Source organism: Megalopta genalis, chromosome 3, assembly GCF_051020955.1.
Source record: "Megalopta genalis isolate 19385.01 chromosome 3, iyMegGena1_principal, whole genome shotgun sequence".
NCBI classification, from domain to species: domain Eukaryota; kingdom Metazoa; phylum Arthropoda; class Insecta; order Hymenoptera; family Halictidae; genus Megalopta; species Megalopta genalis.
The window spans coordinates 4,216,722-4,234,710 of NC_135015.1; the positions used below are offsets into that span (position 1 = coordinate 4,216,722).

The 17,989-nt window shown below is 38.0% G+C and overlaps 2 protein-coding genes and 3 long non-coding RNA genes across 8 annotated transcripts in view; 2 read left to right on the forward strand and 3 right to left on the reverse strand.

The window, feature by feature from the left end:
• The window catches only part of LOC143258963 (dual specificity tyrosine-phosphorylation-regulated kinase 2), an 83,363-nt gene that overhangs the window by 37,972 nt on the left and 27,402 nt on the right, over positions 1 to 17,989 (forward strand). The gene's annotated exons all lie outside the window — the stretch shown is intronic.
• LOC143258976 (uncharacterized) lies at positions 42 to 1,229 on the reverse strand. Its single transcript, XR_013032890.1, has 2 exons — positions 842 to 1,229; positions 42 to 736 (listed from the first exon to the last, which is right to left on the reverse strand). It is a non-coding gene; the product is annotated as an uncharacterized LOC143258976 (long non-coding RNA).
• Positions 8,795 to 12,964, reverse strand: LOC143258975 (uncharacterized). Its single transcript, XR_013032889.1, has 3 exons — positions 12,596 to 12,964; positions 10,539 to 11,162; positions 8,795 to 8,948 (listed from the first exon to the last, which is right to left on the reverse strand). It is a non-coding gene; the product is annotated as an uncharacterized LOC143258975 (long non-coding RNA).
• On the forward strand, positions 13,143 to 14,922 carry LOC143258978 (uncharacterized). The gene is made up of 2 exons (XR_013032892.1): positions 13,143 to 13,545; positions 13,608 to 14,922. It is a non-coding gene; the product is annotated as an uncharacterized LOC143258978 (long non-coding RNA).
• On the reverse strand, positions 14,790 to 17,691 carry LOC143258973 (uncharacterized). 4 transcript variants are annotated; one of them, XR_013032886.1, is made up of 4 exons: positions 16,877 to 17,349; positions 15,475 to 16,384; positions 15,018 to 15,104; positions 14,790 to 14,922 (listed from the first exon to the last, which is right to left on the reverse strand). XR_013032886.1 is itself a non-coding variant. In XM_076519649.1 (3 exons), the coding sequence occupies exons 1-3, from the start codon at positions 17,015 to 17,017 to the stop codon at positions 14,824 to 14,826; spliced, it is 327 nt and encodes a 108-aa protein (XP_076375764.1). In that variant the 5' UTR covers positions 17,018 to 17,691; the 3' UTR covers positions 14,790 to 14,823. The 4 variants fall into 4 exon arrangements, 1 of the variants encoding a protein (XP_076375764.1); XR_013032885.1 differs by lacking the exon at positions 14,790 to 14,922 and having other exon boundaries at positions 14,954 to 15,104; positions 15,475 to 16,111; positions 16,232 to 16,384; positions 16,877 to 17,344; XM_076519649.1 differs by lacking the exon at positions 15,475 to 16,384 and having other exon boundaries at positions 16,877 to 17,691.

A 17,989-nucleotide genomic window follows, 5' to 3' on the forward strand; every position in this document is an offset into this window, starting at 1 on the left:
CACAAATGTAGAAACTCAAGGCTTAAAAATTACTCTAAAAATTAGTTATTATTATTATTATTTTATTGCAGTATCCATTCATTTGACTATACAAATCAACTTCAGTAAATTAAGTACGCATTAAATTACCTTAACCGATAACATTAACATTAATATTAAATTACCTTAACTTAATAACATTAATTTTCAACTAATAACACTATCTTTAACGATATTCATAACTAAAGAACTGACTCTAGAGCCGTCATTGTGTTGTTATTTTTAACGGAATTAGAGCAGTTCGAATATCAAAATTTTGTCCAAAATCACTGCTGGATCGCGCTGAACCACGCTAAAAAGCAATTTTTTGAAAATCGAAAATTTAATGCCCGAATCGTTTTGCAAGCGACGGTATATGCTGCCGCTGTTGCTGTGCTATGGTGCATGGAGAGCCAGCAAAAAGACGATCGAGCAATTCGTATCCAGCATGGAAAACCGGTCCGGTCTCCGTGTCGCGGAAGTGCCACGGGCTGGTCTGCGGTAACGTCCCGAGTCGAACGTCGTATGCTCGATTAACGTATCGAAACAATGAACAGACTGGGATTCATTCAACGATCGACCGTGTTCCGCTAACTTCCGAGATCACTGGACCGAGGCGCGGAAGCTACCGATCCTCGACCTGCAGTCTCGAACCGATTTTCGAACTCCAGTATTTCCATTTCTTCGCAAAATGCACCAGCCAGGGAAGTTCGCCAACCTATAAATTCAGAATGTTAGTGAACTTTGAGGATATGTAAAGGTCACGTTAGTTCTCGGCAAACTGGTGCTATCAAACTGTTTAGCAACCAAAATATCGACTAACCGAATGTTCGATAATTGAAGTTTCTGTTAGACAAATATGTTTCATATTTAAACTGTTCAATCTAAGAAATCAGTGAAAAATAAGTGAGGAAATAGCTGGCACTCTAACTGAGGAGCTGTCCGAATGATAGAACCTCTCCTTGTCCTCTTGATTCGTTCGGATAATCGAGGTAAAACTAATCGATTCTGCGGTGTTCAGAGTTTGCTTCCATGTCACATTACGATGATCAAATCGATATTAAAAGTCACCGATTATCCAACGTTCTTTATCAAGACAAATACTCAACTGCACTGCAACACGTACTCTTCAATGTGTGTTAACTCTTTCTAAAGAAGCACATACTTTTACACCATTCCAGATTATCTCTTAGCTTACGGCGATTAATACTTCTTCGTCGTTAATAATTTTCTATGAAAAGACCAAATTTATATTTACTATATATGTTCGTTCTAATGACTAAATATCGTTAATAAAAAAATTGACTTCTATTTTGATCATAAAAGAAATTCTGAATAATACTGTGTGAAATCTTCTTTTAGAGGCGTGACTCGATATTATAAGTCGGATTTTATGCATTTCTAACAAACATGAGTAGATCAAGTAAAAGACAAAATGGGAACATTTAAAGGATTTCAAGATACTGTTATATCTCATGTTCGTCTAATTAAATTCTATTTAAAAAAGAAACGAACGTCTGTGTATCTCTTGTATCTTTAATCAACGCCGACAAGTTTTATTTCGCATAAAAATCCGCAGTTCAATTAGGAGGCAACAGGTAAAATACGGAAGGCAGGAAAAATCAGCCAGCTTTCCAGAAATTTCGAGTTTTAATAACCGCTCTTGCTTTTCCAAAGAATCCTCTCGCGTCGTCGGAGGTGTCCCCTGTCCGTTGAATTACGGAAGCGACGCAAAATTGGTCCCGGAGGCACGGCCTACTTCTTTAACTCGATCCTGGCGAAGTCGCGATTAATTTAAAAATTCATCAGCGTGCATCCCGACCGGAAGCGACGAATCCGCGTTTCCCTGGGCCGAACGGGGCCACGGCGGTCTGGAGAAAAGCTTGGAACTTCTTCGAGTCGTGTTTCCCCATCCGCCCACCTGGAATTTATGAGTCGGAGGGGAAAGGGGCGTGGAATTAGCTCCCGGTCGATGGAATTGTCCTCATTGTCGTCGTGCTCGTCCTCCCCACCCGTCGGACACCCGCCTCTTCCCTCGTCGAGTATTTCTTATTTTCTGTCTCGCGGGAAACACAGCCCCAATTAATTTTCAATTACACTCCCCGGGTAATTCACCCTCCCCACCACCCTTGATCTTCGTCCCTCGTACCTCGACACGGGCATGGATATCCGGTAGTCACGCGAGTTTACCACTCGACGCACGATCGGGTTCTATATCATCGTCGAGTGGAGCACTTTGAACTGAAGAAGGCTTCGTTCGACTCGTACCGAGGTACACTACAGCTCACAAGTATTTGTCCACCGATGTTTCGACGACTTTATCCGAGCCTGTGCGCGCGCGTCGGTGTTAATGACTCCGGTGCAGTGTGCTGGGTCTCATGCTCCGACCGGCATAACGAAACGAGTGTTTGGATAACGCAGATCTTCCGGTGAGACAGTTTTGTTTATTTAACGTGCGAGGATATAGGCTGTTTAAGTATCTTGGATTTCGGATTTGCCTTTGTTTGGAGATGTTTGAGAATGTTTGACAGGTTGTTCGCCAGCTTGTCCCGAGAACAGTTGAAATCAATTGTCTGTTAGAGTTAGAAATCTACTTTACCGATGTACTGACCGTCACAAAGGAACTCGTAGGGATTTATCACCCACTATACACATCTATCTACTATAGTACAAGAGCGGGGTCTCGAAAATCCCTCCGCACCCCACACTGTCGAAATCTATGCCTTTTCTTTTTGTACACATGTATGTACGGTAATTTCTCCCTAATTTTCCGTCAGCTTGTAAACAAAAATAGACAATTTGGGAAGAGGAAATACGATTATTCGAGCCTCGCGGCTCATTTTTGTAGTTGCCTATTGTCAACAATTATAGAAACGAGGTGTAAGGTTCGAATAATCGTATCTCTTCATCCAAAATTGTTCATTTTTGTTTACAAGTTGAAGGAAAATCAAGGAGAATTTATGGTACATAAAGCGTTTTTTACTGCTATTATTGAAACCGGCAGATTTGAGAATACTAAGTCGCGATTCTTCGAGTCTCGCGACTCGCCTTTATAGAAACTCAGGGCAGTCGGCAAAAAAGGCAGCGGCCAGCATGTCGGTATACACTAATATGAATACATAGTAATGCTAGAATAGAAACAATGACTTAACCTTTTTATTTCTAATTTTTTACCACGTTTCGAAGGCAATTCGGAGGCCACATGCTACGATTTGACGATCACACACCTAATATGTACCACGTACCATGTACCCAAACAGACCATTTTGTATTGTCTTCCGAAAATTCGCATCGCGTGCCGCATCACACGTTTAACCGACTCCGTCGATTCTTAGCATTGGCGTGGCAATAAATTACATAGGCGTGTAGGACTAATACAGAGAAATTCACAGCAACCCGAAATTTGGCATTTTCGGGAGAAATTACTGTAAATGATAGGAGAATGAAGGAAAAGAAAGGGAGCATTTCGTCCTGGCCCCGTTAGAAAACTCATTAGTAAGGCTTTCTAGCGAGCCTTGCCTTTCAAAGGAGGTCCCCAGGCTCACTTTTTGATGAGATTTGGTACAGTGATAGAATTTATAAAGCTGAATCATTGGACACCTGGTTTTGGGGACAGACGGCATATAATTTTTGAGATAATTAAATAAATTAAAGTTACTAACAAAAGGCCAGAAAGATGCACTGGATTACGGCGCGAAGCATCGCGCGGCTGGAAATGGGAAGCACCTTGATCTAGACTGTGAATTCGTATTAGCATCCACTGTATGTTTATTATTTAGAAGAATTATTTAATGAAAAATTCGCAAAAAGCTGATCCATATGTAATTGTAGATCTCTTGATTAAGGTTTGAACTTCTATGAAGTTTAAAATGATCTAAGTTTGGAATATCCATTGACATTTTTCATCGTAAAGTTCACATTGTCTAGAATCGATAAAAATCCAATTTGCACTTAATTGTACATCTCTTTGCTAAGGTTTGAATTCGTCGCATGCGGTTTAAAGTGATCTAATTTTGGAGCATCCATTGACATTTCATACATTAAAGTTCACTTGTTCCATTCGTCATTATAAATTTCTTGACACTCTCGCGGTTTGACCAATTTCTGTGCCTTTGGCTTGTTTTCGGGCGTAATTAACTTCATATTTATCGAATAAGACATCCAATTTTTCTTCATTCTTTTATTTTATTTATTCCCGAATAACAAGTTCCTTCATCTTTTATTTTGTTCATTTTTTAATAAAAAATTCTTTTATTCCTCAGTTTTGTTTATCTTTAAATACAAAATTGATTATGTCTTATTCGATAAATATAAAATTAAGTCCGAAAACAAATCAAAGGCACAGGGTCCAGGGCACCAATCAAAGGTCACCCCACAAGCAACCCTGGCTCCACTACCCTATATCACGAATCGGACAATGTTTCTATCAGTGTTCTACAGGTTCACCACGGTCCCTTTATCGGTCTCCCGCGGGTTCAAGGCAGACTATAGCGCATTATACAATCCTGGTGACATCTGTATCAGTTTGATACGGGTCCCAGGAGAGCTATATTACATTGTGCACATCCAGTGTTATCCCTGTCGCAATTTTCCGAGTCGCAGTCACATTACGGATCCGCTCCATCCGCGTTCACAGGTTCCGCATAAACGCGTTCTATGTATAGCCTCGTAATTTGTCTGATAATCCCACGCAGCTTATCATAGATTCAGTGTCATTTCTATCAACGTCCCATGGTTCCGCGACCGACTGTATCGTGCTCCATCTATCTGCGACCGTTCTCTATCGGCATCTTGCGGATCTGGGACATGCTATAACATATTCTATGTATCCGGAGTTATCTGTTTCCTTGTTCCCTGGTGCCGGGAACGTCGTCGGTTCACGGGAGGTTGTATCGTATCTTATGTACTCAGAGTCGTCAGCATCGGGTTCTTACACGTGTGTGACAGAATGCCTCGTGTGTCCTACATGTCTGGTGTCTGGTGACTCGGGGCTGATACGCGTCTAAGTGTTCGAAGCCATTGACATTAACTTCTGCAGCTAGATTGTCGTGTTATCGCAATCATTCGAAAATTTCCTATTCTTTAATAGGAAATTTAATATTTAATCCTTTCTCGAACTCTTCCTATTCTTTTCGACAATCCCATAAATGCTTCGATCAAATTGTCACGCTTTTGTCAACAATACCCTGTCCCGTAATATTATATCAGTCTAAGTACCAACAATCTCTGCGGTCATTCAGACGTTCGTATCGAATTCTTTCGTAGTCGTTTCGAAAATTCCAGGGCTGTTAGAAACAATTAGTTGTACTACTGTCGACGACCTTTCGTCCTTTAATCAGCTGGTTTTGACGAGTATACTCGTCGTGAAGAAATGACAACATTTTGTGTTACAACGAGTATACTGGTCAAAAATAGATAACTGGTTAAGAAAAATGTATACATACGCACTTTGATATTCTTTATTAATTTATATATTTCATAAAAGTGTTGTTTTTAAGCAATATGTGAAGAAAATCAAACATATACAGTATAATTACAGTAACTTATATGCTTTTCAAGGAGATTGCAACAGCTAACTGGTTAAATTCATCAAAATCAGTTAGAATGATTTCGAGCAGATTTTAATTTAAAATCCTTTAAAAAAAGGATCTTCTCTTCGATAATAAGTAAATGGTAAATATTTGATACTGACAATCCAAATATTTTATTTTAGTACTGTAAAACGTCAAATGAAAAGCTTTTTATTTTAATAACATAAAGTATAAAATGGAATATTTTCCATAGTTCTTTAACCTGACAATGAATTGTGAAAATGATTAACGTAACGTGAAACGAGATTAATGTAAGAAATCATATTTGCGAATGATATTTATTGTTTTTAGAAGTATTTGTTGAAGAACTATATTGAATGATTGTTTATGACGCAGAGGGAAAGCAATTCGCTCGTTTTGGATTATCAAAATAATTATATTTTTTTTACTACGATTTAGTAAAATAAAGATATTTTATTTGTCGATAATAAATTGCATAAATAAAATATTTCGAACTATGGCAGAAATATTTTCAGTGTTCTCCAAATAAAATACCTACTATTTGAAATATTATCTTAGCAATTTTTTTTACAACGAATAACATGCTTTATGTTTGATAAGTTCATTCGATATATCTACTTAGTATTTGTTATTTAAAATAGGTACTATTTTTTACCCACCTGCTTGCAACTGTTCTATTATCCGAACAGGCATGTCTGTCGATAAGCTCGCATACTCGAGATTCCACCGTATCTCAGAACGGTCACTTTTAGTGCTGCGTAGATCCAGTGTAGACGATTAAGGCCACCCCTAATTTCGCACGAGACAAGCTCAATCTGCTTGAGATCCCAGGTCGTCGACCGTAGCGAGTGATCGATTTGTCGTGGAATGACCCCACCGTAAGTCTGCCTCGACACGAGAAGGTTTTCTCGCTCTTTCTTCGTTCATTCCCTTGGTTTCTTCTCTGGCCAACGAGTCGGCGGAATCGTTGCATAACTCGCGAACGATATTGTGTATACAGGCCAGATAGATAAGTGGTGGGTGCACGTTTATCGTGGGCATGCCCCTGGATGGAGGTGGAGTGCATTCTCGCTTATCTTCCCGCGGGAAACCTGGAATCGGAGCAGCTAAGTTGAAGGCTTCGTTATCGCGAGGGCTACTGTATACGTACGGTCGCATCATAATATTCTAGCGTAGCAGTTGCGTTCTGTTATCGCTACTGTGTTGCAAAAATAAGAGTGAACACGAGTTTGTTTAGACTAAGGTGGATGATGATCCCGATGCGACCTCTGTAATCACACCTTTGTAGTTGGAGGATTTCTCGGATCGCATGCCAGCAAGCGCATTTAATCGCGACCGCAACGTTGGAAATAATTATTTTACTTAAGTATGATGTGATAGGGTAGTGGAGCAGATTACTGTGGCCTGACCAATTGTTGGGCCTCTCGTTTCTTTTGGGACATAATTATTAACCTCGTATTTTTATCGAATAAGACATATTACATTATTTTATTTCAAACTAAACGAAATAAAAAAATAAAAAATAAAAAAATTGATGCGTTATTCGAAAATATAAAGTTTTCTTCTTTTATTTTGTTTATTTTTTAATAAAAAAATTTGATATTTCTTATTGGATAAATTGCTGTGCTTTTGACTTGTTTTTTTTATAATATTAACTTTATATTTATCAAGTAAGATATATTACATTTTTTATTAAAATGTAAACAGAATTAAAGAATACAAAAATTTAGGCGCCATTATCCCAATGACCAGCAATCTTTACATGTTTCCTCCAAGATGATATTTATGGTCTCCTCGGAGCAAAGTGCACACATTTGCAACTGTTTCGTATCTAATTCTTTATTCTTTAATGACAACTTTGAGGCAATGCTAAATATGACTGCACGATTCGCAGTCTTCACACTGTTGAATTTATCTGTGTTCTAGAAATCGTTAAACATTTAGATTGTGAACAAAATCCGCTTCAGGTCTATTTATATATGCTTGCAAAATGTTTGGAGTCTCGGTTCAACGAAGAGTGCAAATGATGGAGCTAAAACTGTTCAAAATGTAGAAGCTTCGAAGGTGAAATAAAGCAGAACCTTCGATTTATTATTGTAAATGTTGAAAAACACATCGCTATAGCCCGATGTTTTAAAAGACTCGTAAATAAATTAAACAAGCAGTACGTTTTTATTGTACATAAAGCTTTGTCTTTATCTTTGTTTAATTCGTTATATAATAACAAGATTGCGAATTTTTATGAAAAATAAAAATTGTTTGCATCAATTGTAACACAAGCCAAGTGCAATCTTGTTTCTCAAATAATTTTAATAAGCTGTAATTAACATATACAAAAATTTTTATTTTCTTTTAACTTTTTTTATTGTTCTACGTTTCGCCTATACATTTTTCCCATAAAAGCATAAAATCCGCAGTCTAGTAATAAGTGTTTGAAACGACAAACATTGCCGAGTTGGAAAACGATTACTTACCAGTTCGGACGAGAAAGGTTCCACCGTGTTAGCTTATTTAACAAGCCTATAAAACACGGAATTGTTCTCCCAAAATATTTGATATCGCACTAAAAAGCCCTTTAAACCGTACACGGCGTTCGAGTCAGCCGTTATTTACGCAGCGGTGTCATCGGATTTGCATTTCCGCGATTTAATAATTCCACTGCGAAGCGTGTTCTAATGCTCGGCGAGCCGTTAATTATCCTGATCATTGGACGGCTCGTAAATAACGTTAACTGCTTAACCGTAGAAGGCACCGAACATAATTGATACTCGAGGCTTGTTTGTAACCCGCAACGCAGACGCTTTTCGATCGGGGTTCGTTTCTCTCTCATTCTCCCAACTCTCGTTTTCTCTCTTTCTCTTCCTCCATCTTTCTCTCTTTCTCTCACTTTCTCTCTCTCTCTCTCTCTCTCTCTCTCATACACACACACCCCCTTCTCGTGTTTTCGAGTGGATCATTGTCGAGTGTACAGCGCCGTACGGAAGTATACGGGGATGATTCAGGTCTCTCAATTTATTTGCTGTCTACGCGTCGAGAAAAAAATATTCTCTCTCCGCGAGCGTAACAACATTAATTAAGCCTTGTCTATTGTCTAATCGATATTTTAATGTCACCCGATTCGCGTCGCATTACCGTTAGGATTTAATTAAGGGGGCATTCTAGTATAAAGTGTAATTTTCTTTAGCTTTCTTTGAGATTTTTTTGTAAAGAAACTGTAGCACATCTTGCAGTCACATTTACTAGGTTTATTTACACACGTTTTAACAACATTTACAAATTGTTTGAGTTAAAAAATTAAGAATGGTGGCTTCTTTGAAACATACGTGAATTTTAAGAAGATGGTCCCACGGTGACCCCGATTGCGGCCATTTTGTTCATCTGTGATGAAAAAGTATAAAATTCGGAATTAGTATGAGTTTGGCTATTGCAGGAACTACGTCAAAAGCAAGAGGTCGGCAATTAAAAAAATATGGACATATTGAAATTTGATTGTCGATTTCTCCTACTGATATTTTAATATTGGGAGCCTAGGAAAATATAAAAAATAAGAATTATGGGTTGCTTGTGCACTTAAATTTCGAAGGCAACTGGTTAACACGTTAACTGCCGCGTCACCCGTATTCGGGTGACAGCAAAAGTTCTCATCAGGCCACGTCACCCGTAATTCGGGTGACGCTGATTTGACTACTTACAAAGGATTTCCGAAAATATTTGGACAAATATTCTACAGGAGGTAATGAAACTATTGAATTCTTATAAAAATGGTTTATTAAAAAAATGATTCGCAGTGTATAACATTAAAACATTCTCTGCAAAGTTGAGGTTGATCAGGACAGCTTGGACAAAAAGTTGTTTGTTTCTTCAGATATGCTCGTGCCTGTGATCGGTCCATTTCGTATCTTTTATTTGAACTGTAGCTTCCTCAGTATCATCAACATTTCCTTTTTCTTCCATGACCAATTCTCTCGTAAAATCTCGTCAATAGTATCTTCATAACATTCATTATCACTAAGATTATATTTATCAGTATCCAAATCAGAATCTGACGATGTAATTTTATTTATGCTTCTCCTTCCGGGCAATCCGATCTCTTTTCATTATTGAAAAAAAATAAGGGCAGAGATTTTAAGTTATACCATTCGGTACTCGGCAAAGATTCCAACTATTCATGCAGGAACAGAAACAGATATGAATTAACAGCTCACGCTTCCTATAGCGGCACGGGTGGCCTGTAGGAGATTTTGTTGTAAATATGCGTGGCAGTCAACGTGTTAAGCAAATTTTGAGAAATTATGATCACTGTTTATGGTCACGAGAAGAACGCGTTAAAAGTTTTGTATGCGAATACTGGTCATTCGTATTCCGAATGAGAATATTCTCGTTCGTCCGGCGAGAAAAAATAATCTATCGAAAATCTTAATTGGCCAGTTTTATCGTCGGCTAAAATAGGATTCAGCATGCATAAACCCGTTTCCGGTGGCGAGTATTGTGGTTAAAAATTCCCGGATCCCGTTACGGCCAGCGCCGTCCTCACAATGGAACTGTTTGAAATTCTATGGAAGTTTTTACGCTATAATTGTTTCGGAGATTTTCATAGGCGGCGAATCGCGGATATTTCCGCAGTCTGCTCATGGCCGCGGTTGCACATACGCGCGGAACGTGCACGTGCGTGTCGATGAATCGATTGTAACCGGACGATTGTGCGAATTGGACGCGGATTCGCATGGGGACAGAGAACCAGAGAAAAAAATAACGTAAACTTTCGACGGAAACAATCTGTGCGTTCGTACATTATCCGGTCGACCAGTGTCAACGCCGGCAAACCTCGCCGTCGTTTGCAATTCTGTGACGATTCGTCGTTGAATATCGTTGTCTCGATTGTATCTTCACGCGGATTATCCATAGTTCATTTTCTGGTCTTTCTTTAATTTCTGCAAAATCTGATACGGTCTTCTCTAAACTACTTACGATTTTATGATGCCATTGCTGGATCCATTTTTGTTGGAAAAGGCCGTTGAATACGTTCGCTATCAGATTCATTTTACAACTTTCCTCTAACAATATTTCGATGTATATTGTGATATATATTTTTGTGCAAATCAAAAATTGCCTGCATTGATTGCTCGATATAGGGGCTACATAGATATTTATTCCCATTTCTAATCACTGGACTGCAGATTTTATGCATTTATGATGTAACGATCCGATCGCTTCCAAGGCCTGAGAAATTCCGAGAACTATTATTTTCAATAGTATTTTTACTTAGGTCTGTCGCGAGCTGGTTTATGATGGATCCGGTAACACATCTGGCAGCCAGACTTTCCCGGACCAATATCGTCTCCGACCAGCGAGTATCCTTGGTTTGTGACGAGTCCGGCTATTGCAAGTATACGTGTATATCTGATAGCCAGCTACGCACGACCAAGGGATTTCCGCTAGGTTTCCAGCATGCTTGACACATTTTTCCAAGCGTTTGCTTGTCCTTGTTAAAACGGTTACTCTATCTTTTGCAACGGCGCAATAAATAGACCTCCGTATACATCGTTAGGGGCATTCGTTTCATCGTTTCGTTAGAGAGACGTACATCTCATCCTGCGATTCCAAATTAAAATACGATATTTATTCTCTCTCTGTTATAATTGAAGTAAGTTTATTTGCAACACTATCTCAACTAAATACAATTGTACGGTATCGCTAATAATATTTTATTTTAATTCGGTAAAAAACTTACGATATTTATTCTCTCTCTGTTCTAATTGAAGTAAATTTATTTGCAACACTATCTCAACTAAATACAATATTGTACGGTATCACTAATAATATTTTAAGTTTATAATTCCTATCTGCGATTAATCTCTAGAATGATAAAAATGAGCAAGTCGAATGGAAAATAGTGAAAACGTTTAAAGAATTTAAAAACGCTGTTCCATTATTTTTATCTTAGTAATATTGTTAACACACAAAATGATTGCCTACGCGTCTGCTGTGTGTTGCAATTAATAGAGACAATTTTTATTATCCGCGAAAGTCCGGAGTCTATTGATCACTTTAATCAGCTGAGAATAATAAAACAGTAATTATAAATCCTCTAAACGCGTTCTCCTTTGATTCATGTTTGTTACACATGGGTAACAATCCGCAGTTTAGCGAAGTTAATTTTTCATACCAGCTTAACATGATTGTTACTAGAGTCTGTTTCAACATGTCCTCGCATAAAGTACGGAAAGAAACATAACCTCGAAAAAGTACACACTTTCTAAAATGTTGTATTGTACAGGGTGTCCCCGAAATAGGTGATCAAACTCCGGTATCGTATTCTGCATCCCCTAAGTATGAGAAAAGATTATACAAGGCGTTCCAAAATTATGGTACTTCCGAGAAATGGGGGATTCCCGAGGTTATTTGAAGTAACTTTTTCCTAATATTAAGGTAATTAATGGTACGATAATACTGTTGACAATGTTGTAACGCTACAAAATTTGATTGTCACGGCATGTGACAAAATTCGGAATAGGTACACTAGGACTTTTTGAACGTATCCGACAGTCTATGAAACGTGGATGCGAAGGCACAAGCGAAGTCATTTTCAGCAATTTTTTTAAGTAAGTTACAAATCTTTAAAATCTAATCTCGCGAACAAACAGTATTTATCTCGAGAACGAAAAGTTTCCGGACCTATGTTTGTACGACCTTTTTTCATCTTTAGAAAGTGCAGAATACGATACCTAAGTTTGAACACCCCGTATACACTACACAACGTATACACTACACAACGAACAATAGGTATAGAATTAATTTAGCACTAAACCTACCAAGTCGGTCAAAATGACCGGCTTTACATTTTGTATTTTAAAATTGCTGAAATTATAGAGACTTTTCCATAGGAAATTATTAAATGAATTTCACAGTCCGAGTATTCGTTGTAATAAAAATTATGGAAAGTCTAAATAGATTCGGTTTTATCGTTCTTACAGAGCAACAGAAATTCGTCGCTTTTAGTGCTCGGTAGGTTTAGTGTTAATTACCTTTACGAAAATAGAAAATCCTGGTCGCCACACGTTCGTGAAGACATCATGCCCTCGAAGCGATCTTCTCTATCTATTTCTTTCAAAAATCTAAAGAGCTTGTGCACATAATTAACATGCGCCGCAGTCTACGCATATTTTAAAACTGTTTCACCGGATGAGATGGTGACCCACGATTTGACTCACGGCTAGCGATTCGAAATGAGTCGCAGCGTCGGTAAACCGAGCATTGTCAGAGCGAAAGAGTACTGCCAGCAGGTTGGTTACAGTCGACGACGGCAAGTTATTGTCAAGGTCGGGCATTACATCGGGCCGGAAATACTTGGACTGCCTCGCAGTCGTTTCATCTTCGGAGGACAATTGACGCGCGTTACAAGTGTTGGAGCACACCGCGGAATTTTAAACTCCCTTGATGCTCATTATGTTCGTATTAGTAGAACCATAGGATGTAATTTTGTTGTGTAGAGCGATGATACAATAGTCGCAGTATGCAGAGCGAAAATAGAGTAACGGCGCGGTATTAATTAGAAAAAGAAACGTTAATTCTCGCGGATGCGTGGCTGCTGTAATATTTAGAGAGCTTTTTGTTTCGGGAAATTTCTGGTTTTAGCACAGTTTAGGGCATAGGGAATGAATCAAGCTTGCGATTTGAGAGACAAATACTTCCTGAAGATCAACTATTTTTGTGGCGTAATTTTGTAAACGTACGAGTAATCGATCTCTTTTTTATATAAGCTAAATATTTCAATGGGAGACACATGTCATACAAAAGTGCTCGTTTTAATTGAATTTGCAATTTGTGCAAACAAACGCTTGAACATATTATTCGCACATTATTCGGACAATTTGAACTAACGAAGGTAGGCAATAAAACGAATCGAACTTTCAACACGATGATCTGATCTTCTGGGACTTTTTTGGGTGGAGTTTTCACAATGGAATACTAAAAGGTTGGTTGAGACTGGCACAGCAATATTGTTTACCCTCATTATTCCACGTTTATTTCACGCAGAAACTTCGCGGCTGGATAGTAAAACTCGTGACCAGGTGCTTGGAGAATCAAGGTGGTAAGTGAGGCAAAAATGGCACACTCGGATCACCAAGCAGGCAGGCAGGCAGGCAGGCAGGCAGACTGACAGACAGACAGGGGTTGTTAATCGATCAATAACTGAAAAGCACAGAGTAGAAATGCAACGAGGTAGCTGGCACTTCGGCTTTTCCTGCAGTCCCCGCCGGTGACTCATACTGTCCCCTGCGGTTATGGTCCCCTGGGGATGCGGATTCAACAATAAACTGGATCGTCGAGCTGGTGCACAACAGAAAACGTTCCTCGCCGGTTATACTATCATAATATCACGGGTTCATTCGATCGAAACAAACGAGTCACCGCGATACTAATATTTACCACCACGAAGTGTCAAAATGTTTCCCCAAATCCGAGTTTCCCAAGTTCCATCCTTTGACCCTGTGCTCTTGTCTAACGTGAACTGACACCTGCACGCTAACTGGCTTACATCTGAAACGATATTGTTAGAGTCTTAACACGTTCCGTGCCGAGCTTTTTTTACTCGAATCTTCACACTTTGATATTTTACTAAAACTTGATGTATTACGTGCAATTATTAATTCTCGTACACATAACAACGTAACAAAAACTTATCGACGCCCATTCTTGCGGTGGAAATTGATTCTTCGGTTCTAAATTTCTTGTAAACAATTTGTTCAGTTCACTAAGTAAACATGCAAGCGTGTACCATCGATGGTACACGTGGCACGGAACGTGTTAAGCAGTCTACAGCTATGATTTATAACTCGTATAATATTTCTGTATATTTTTAATATAATGATACACGTTTGTCAATCTCATCTTTCACGCCAAATCGAATTATGTAAAAATGAATTTTCCAACTTCCATTTTCACTAAATTTATTACTAGAGAGAATACACTTTTATTCGTTTTCTATTAGCTTGCAATCGAGGTAGAAAATTTTTATTCTGTATAAACATCCGCTCTCTAATTATAATACGTATGGGAAAGGTAGTGTATTATCAGAAGGTAACAAAATGGCGGACCGACGAAGGACCTTTTTCAATTTTACAGAAGCCTCGATCTGTATAAAATATTTTATTAGTGAAAAAATGCAGAAGACCTTTAATTTAAAAATGGCTGTCTATTGTGATAGTAGACACTTCTCTTTTTCCTCTCTCTCATTAAGCGAACGGTGTAATCAGTGTGAACGCTGCCGGATCAATACAATATACTTCACCTTCGGTACATTCAGTCCTACAACTTCCACAATTATGCGAATATCTATACAAAACTTGATCTGAAATATTAACAAAGAATAGACCTTTCAATATGAACAATAAGAAAATCTATTTGTTCGAAGTTCCAATACTGTCGCTGCCTTTTAACGCTCACAGACAAAGTATGTCGCGACCTAGATGTCTTGACTCTTCTCCATCGCTCAGGGATGAGTCGTATTAAGGGATCATGCGCGGTCAGAGGCTGAAAATAAATATTTATAAATAAACAAATTATGAGATACTCCTTACCAGAGTTGAGTAAAATTTTGTTCGAATAATGGACAAGAGATAAAGACTGACGAATACAATTTTAGTCGAATAAGGATTTGTTCGTACAGGAATTCATACAAGTCGAATAATTAGAATATTTATAATAATAATTTATTGTAATAAATAGAATAATTTACGACGAATAATGAGTAACCGTTATTCGAATAATATATTCCACTAAAACAAATTCACTCGCACAAAGTTATCTTAAATAAATATACGTATATTCGAAACAATTATCTCTCTTTGCTCCCGACATTAAGCTATTTTAAATACAAAACATAATTTGGAGAAGCTCTTACAGTTTTTCATAAAAATATTCCCAATGCCACACTGTTTCGACGGCCAGATCTAGTATGACTCCCACGTGTGCATCACACTCATTCATAAATCTGTTTTATGATCGGTCCGTCCCGATTCCTCTATTTTTAGGGCACTATCGACGCGCTTATTTAAGTCCATGGTCATTCAGTTTTCTGTACCAGGAACTGTAATAATTCCGTAATCGAAATCGATCTTCTCCTTCGCGTGCAACCCTTATCCACGATTGTCCTATATCGTATCAAATATTGTCGCAAAGTAATGTCGAATAGACGCGATTGTTTATGAATTATTATTCCGGTATAATGCACGCCGACGCGTTCAATTTTGATTTCGTAGGAACCGCAACGAATCGCTGCACGTATCGGCCGACACAATTTGCTTAAAAGATGCTCTTCGATGGTGCACGTCGCGGTAAATTGATTTGCCGTGTTATCATCGTCTATGCATTTCAATTAGGTCGCACTGTCAGCGGTTGATACCAGCTTGGTTCTATGGTCGCTGCCGGCTAATGTAGAACTTCCTAAGTTGTTACATAAATAACGATGCGCCTGTTCCATCGATGGCACAGGATTTTTGGGAAAAAAACAGGTTTACTTTCTACGTCTCTCACGCAAACTGAAATTCCATTAATTAATTCGGTACTTCGTTGCACCATCAATTTCGTTGCACCGATCAGTTTGGCAATCAGTGGCAATTTCATGTGTTACGATTTTTATTGCTTCCATTGATACTCACGAATTTCAGATAAAAATTCTATTAATTAAATTGGCGCGTCGCTCCATCATCAATTTTCTTTTAGCTTCTCTGAGCAATTTCGCGATTGGCAATCAAATGACAATTTTTCGAGTCGCGACTAATATTCAGAAAATTCAGTCACTGTGAAATATTCTGAAAACAGTTATTTATGTTGTGGTAAAAATATTATCAATTGAAGTAGCATTTTCTTCAGATGTATTGGAAATAATTATTTGAAATAATATTTTATGCGTCTAAATTTCTATGATTTTCTGGAATTCTATTTCCTACGATTAATACTACAATAATAATAATAACCTACAGAAAAAGTACAAACACATATTGTTTTGAAAAATTAACTTCTTCTTGTGTTTCTCTTAATTAATGAATGTAGTTGGAACATTTTTGATTTTAACAATATACATATGTATCTCAAATAATATACATTTCAAATGTAAACCAGAATATCAAGATATACTTGCAGTTGCTTGGACAGCAATGAAATATTTTAGGTTTACATCGTAATGTTCTATATATTTAAACACTTATTACATATTTGTAGTTTTGTTTCATTTAATACAGAAATAAATTATCTTAGCAAAAGATTATCTTAGAAATAAATAATCTTAGTTGATATAGTTTTACCCAGATCTGGTTGTAGCACAACGAAGAGAAGACTTTAGGTTCCACGTTTCCATCGTACGATCGATCAAGAACAGAAGCGGCCACGACCGCAAACAAACAATTGTAAACTGTGAACTTGTTAGTAGTTACAGAGTGATGCATAGTTACCGATAGGAGGTCGCGGCAGCCTGGATGTATCGGCGCATGGCAATCAAAGTCCGTTTGTTGCGACGGTGTTCGCAATAGAATAGAATTTCGACAAAGGTCAAGGTTCGTTGGAGGCCTCTAATTCGATCGATCGAGAAAAAAAAATCGTTGGCCAGACGACGGTGCGGCCGTGTTACCGTACACACCAGTGATTACGGATATGTCAAAGCCAGCCGTAGCCGCTGCTCGAAGTCTCTTTGAGTACTGTGCACGCTCCGCGGCCTCAAACTGGCAACGGGAAATTGCAACCCGCTCGTGGCCATTCAGAGAAAATTGCTCGGAATTTCGGCGATAAACTATGACTCTCATGTTCCCTTATGGTGAACGTGAACGCTCGTCACGCAGCACCGTCGACTATAAAATCGACTGTTCGAAACTTTAGAACGGTGATTTGATAACAATTGGGTTACCAATATAGCAGAAATCAATTATTTTAACCCTTTGCACTCGAAGCTATTTCAACTGTAAATCTAGAATAATTTTTCTGGCTTATAGTATTTTTATTTTATACGACAAAGTGCATTTTATGCATATGAAATTGACTCTTGTGACTCACGCAACAGTTACGCCCTTAACAATTATTTAAATCTAAATTTCGTTAATATAAAAATTATCTTAGAACGTGATATAACAAATTTTAATGGTGCCTCAGAGTCACCACTCGAGTGCAAAGGGTTAATTACCTTTTTTATGCTGTAATGTAAGTACATAAATCAAAACACGAAATCTTTTATTGATTAATTCCTACAAATTTTCACAGTTTTTACAAAATTCGAGTTTACTAAGTAATTATATTGGAAAAACCTGCAAGGATTTAATCTGACATTATGTCTAAGTAACGGGTTTATCATTGATTGACCGAGATTTTACAGTATTTAATCACTCGTTGCTTTAAGAAAAGGGTTACAAATGATGTAAAATTGCACT

What these genes read in the sequence shown, in the direction of transcription:
- LOC143258973 (XM_076519649.1), bottom strand. Translation starts at nt 17,017, where the DNA reads ATGCATCACTCTGTAACTACTAACAAGTTCACAGTTTACAATTGTTTG. An exon ending in TGTGCTACAACCAGATCTGG is followed by an intron (nt 15,105 to 16,876) that starts GTAAAACTATAT and finishes ATTTATTTTCAG; the next exon opens with CCTCTGACCGCGCATGATCC. An exon ending in GGTCGCGACATACTTTGTCT is followed by an intron (nt 14,923 to 15,017) that starts GTGAGCGTTAAA and finishes TTAATATTTCAG; the next exon opens with ATCAAGTTTTGTATAGATAT.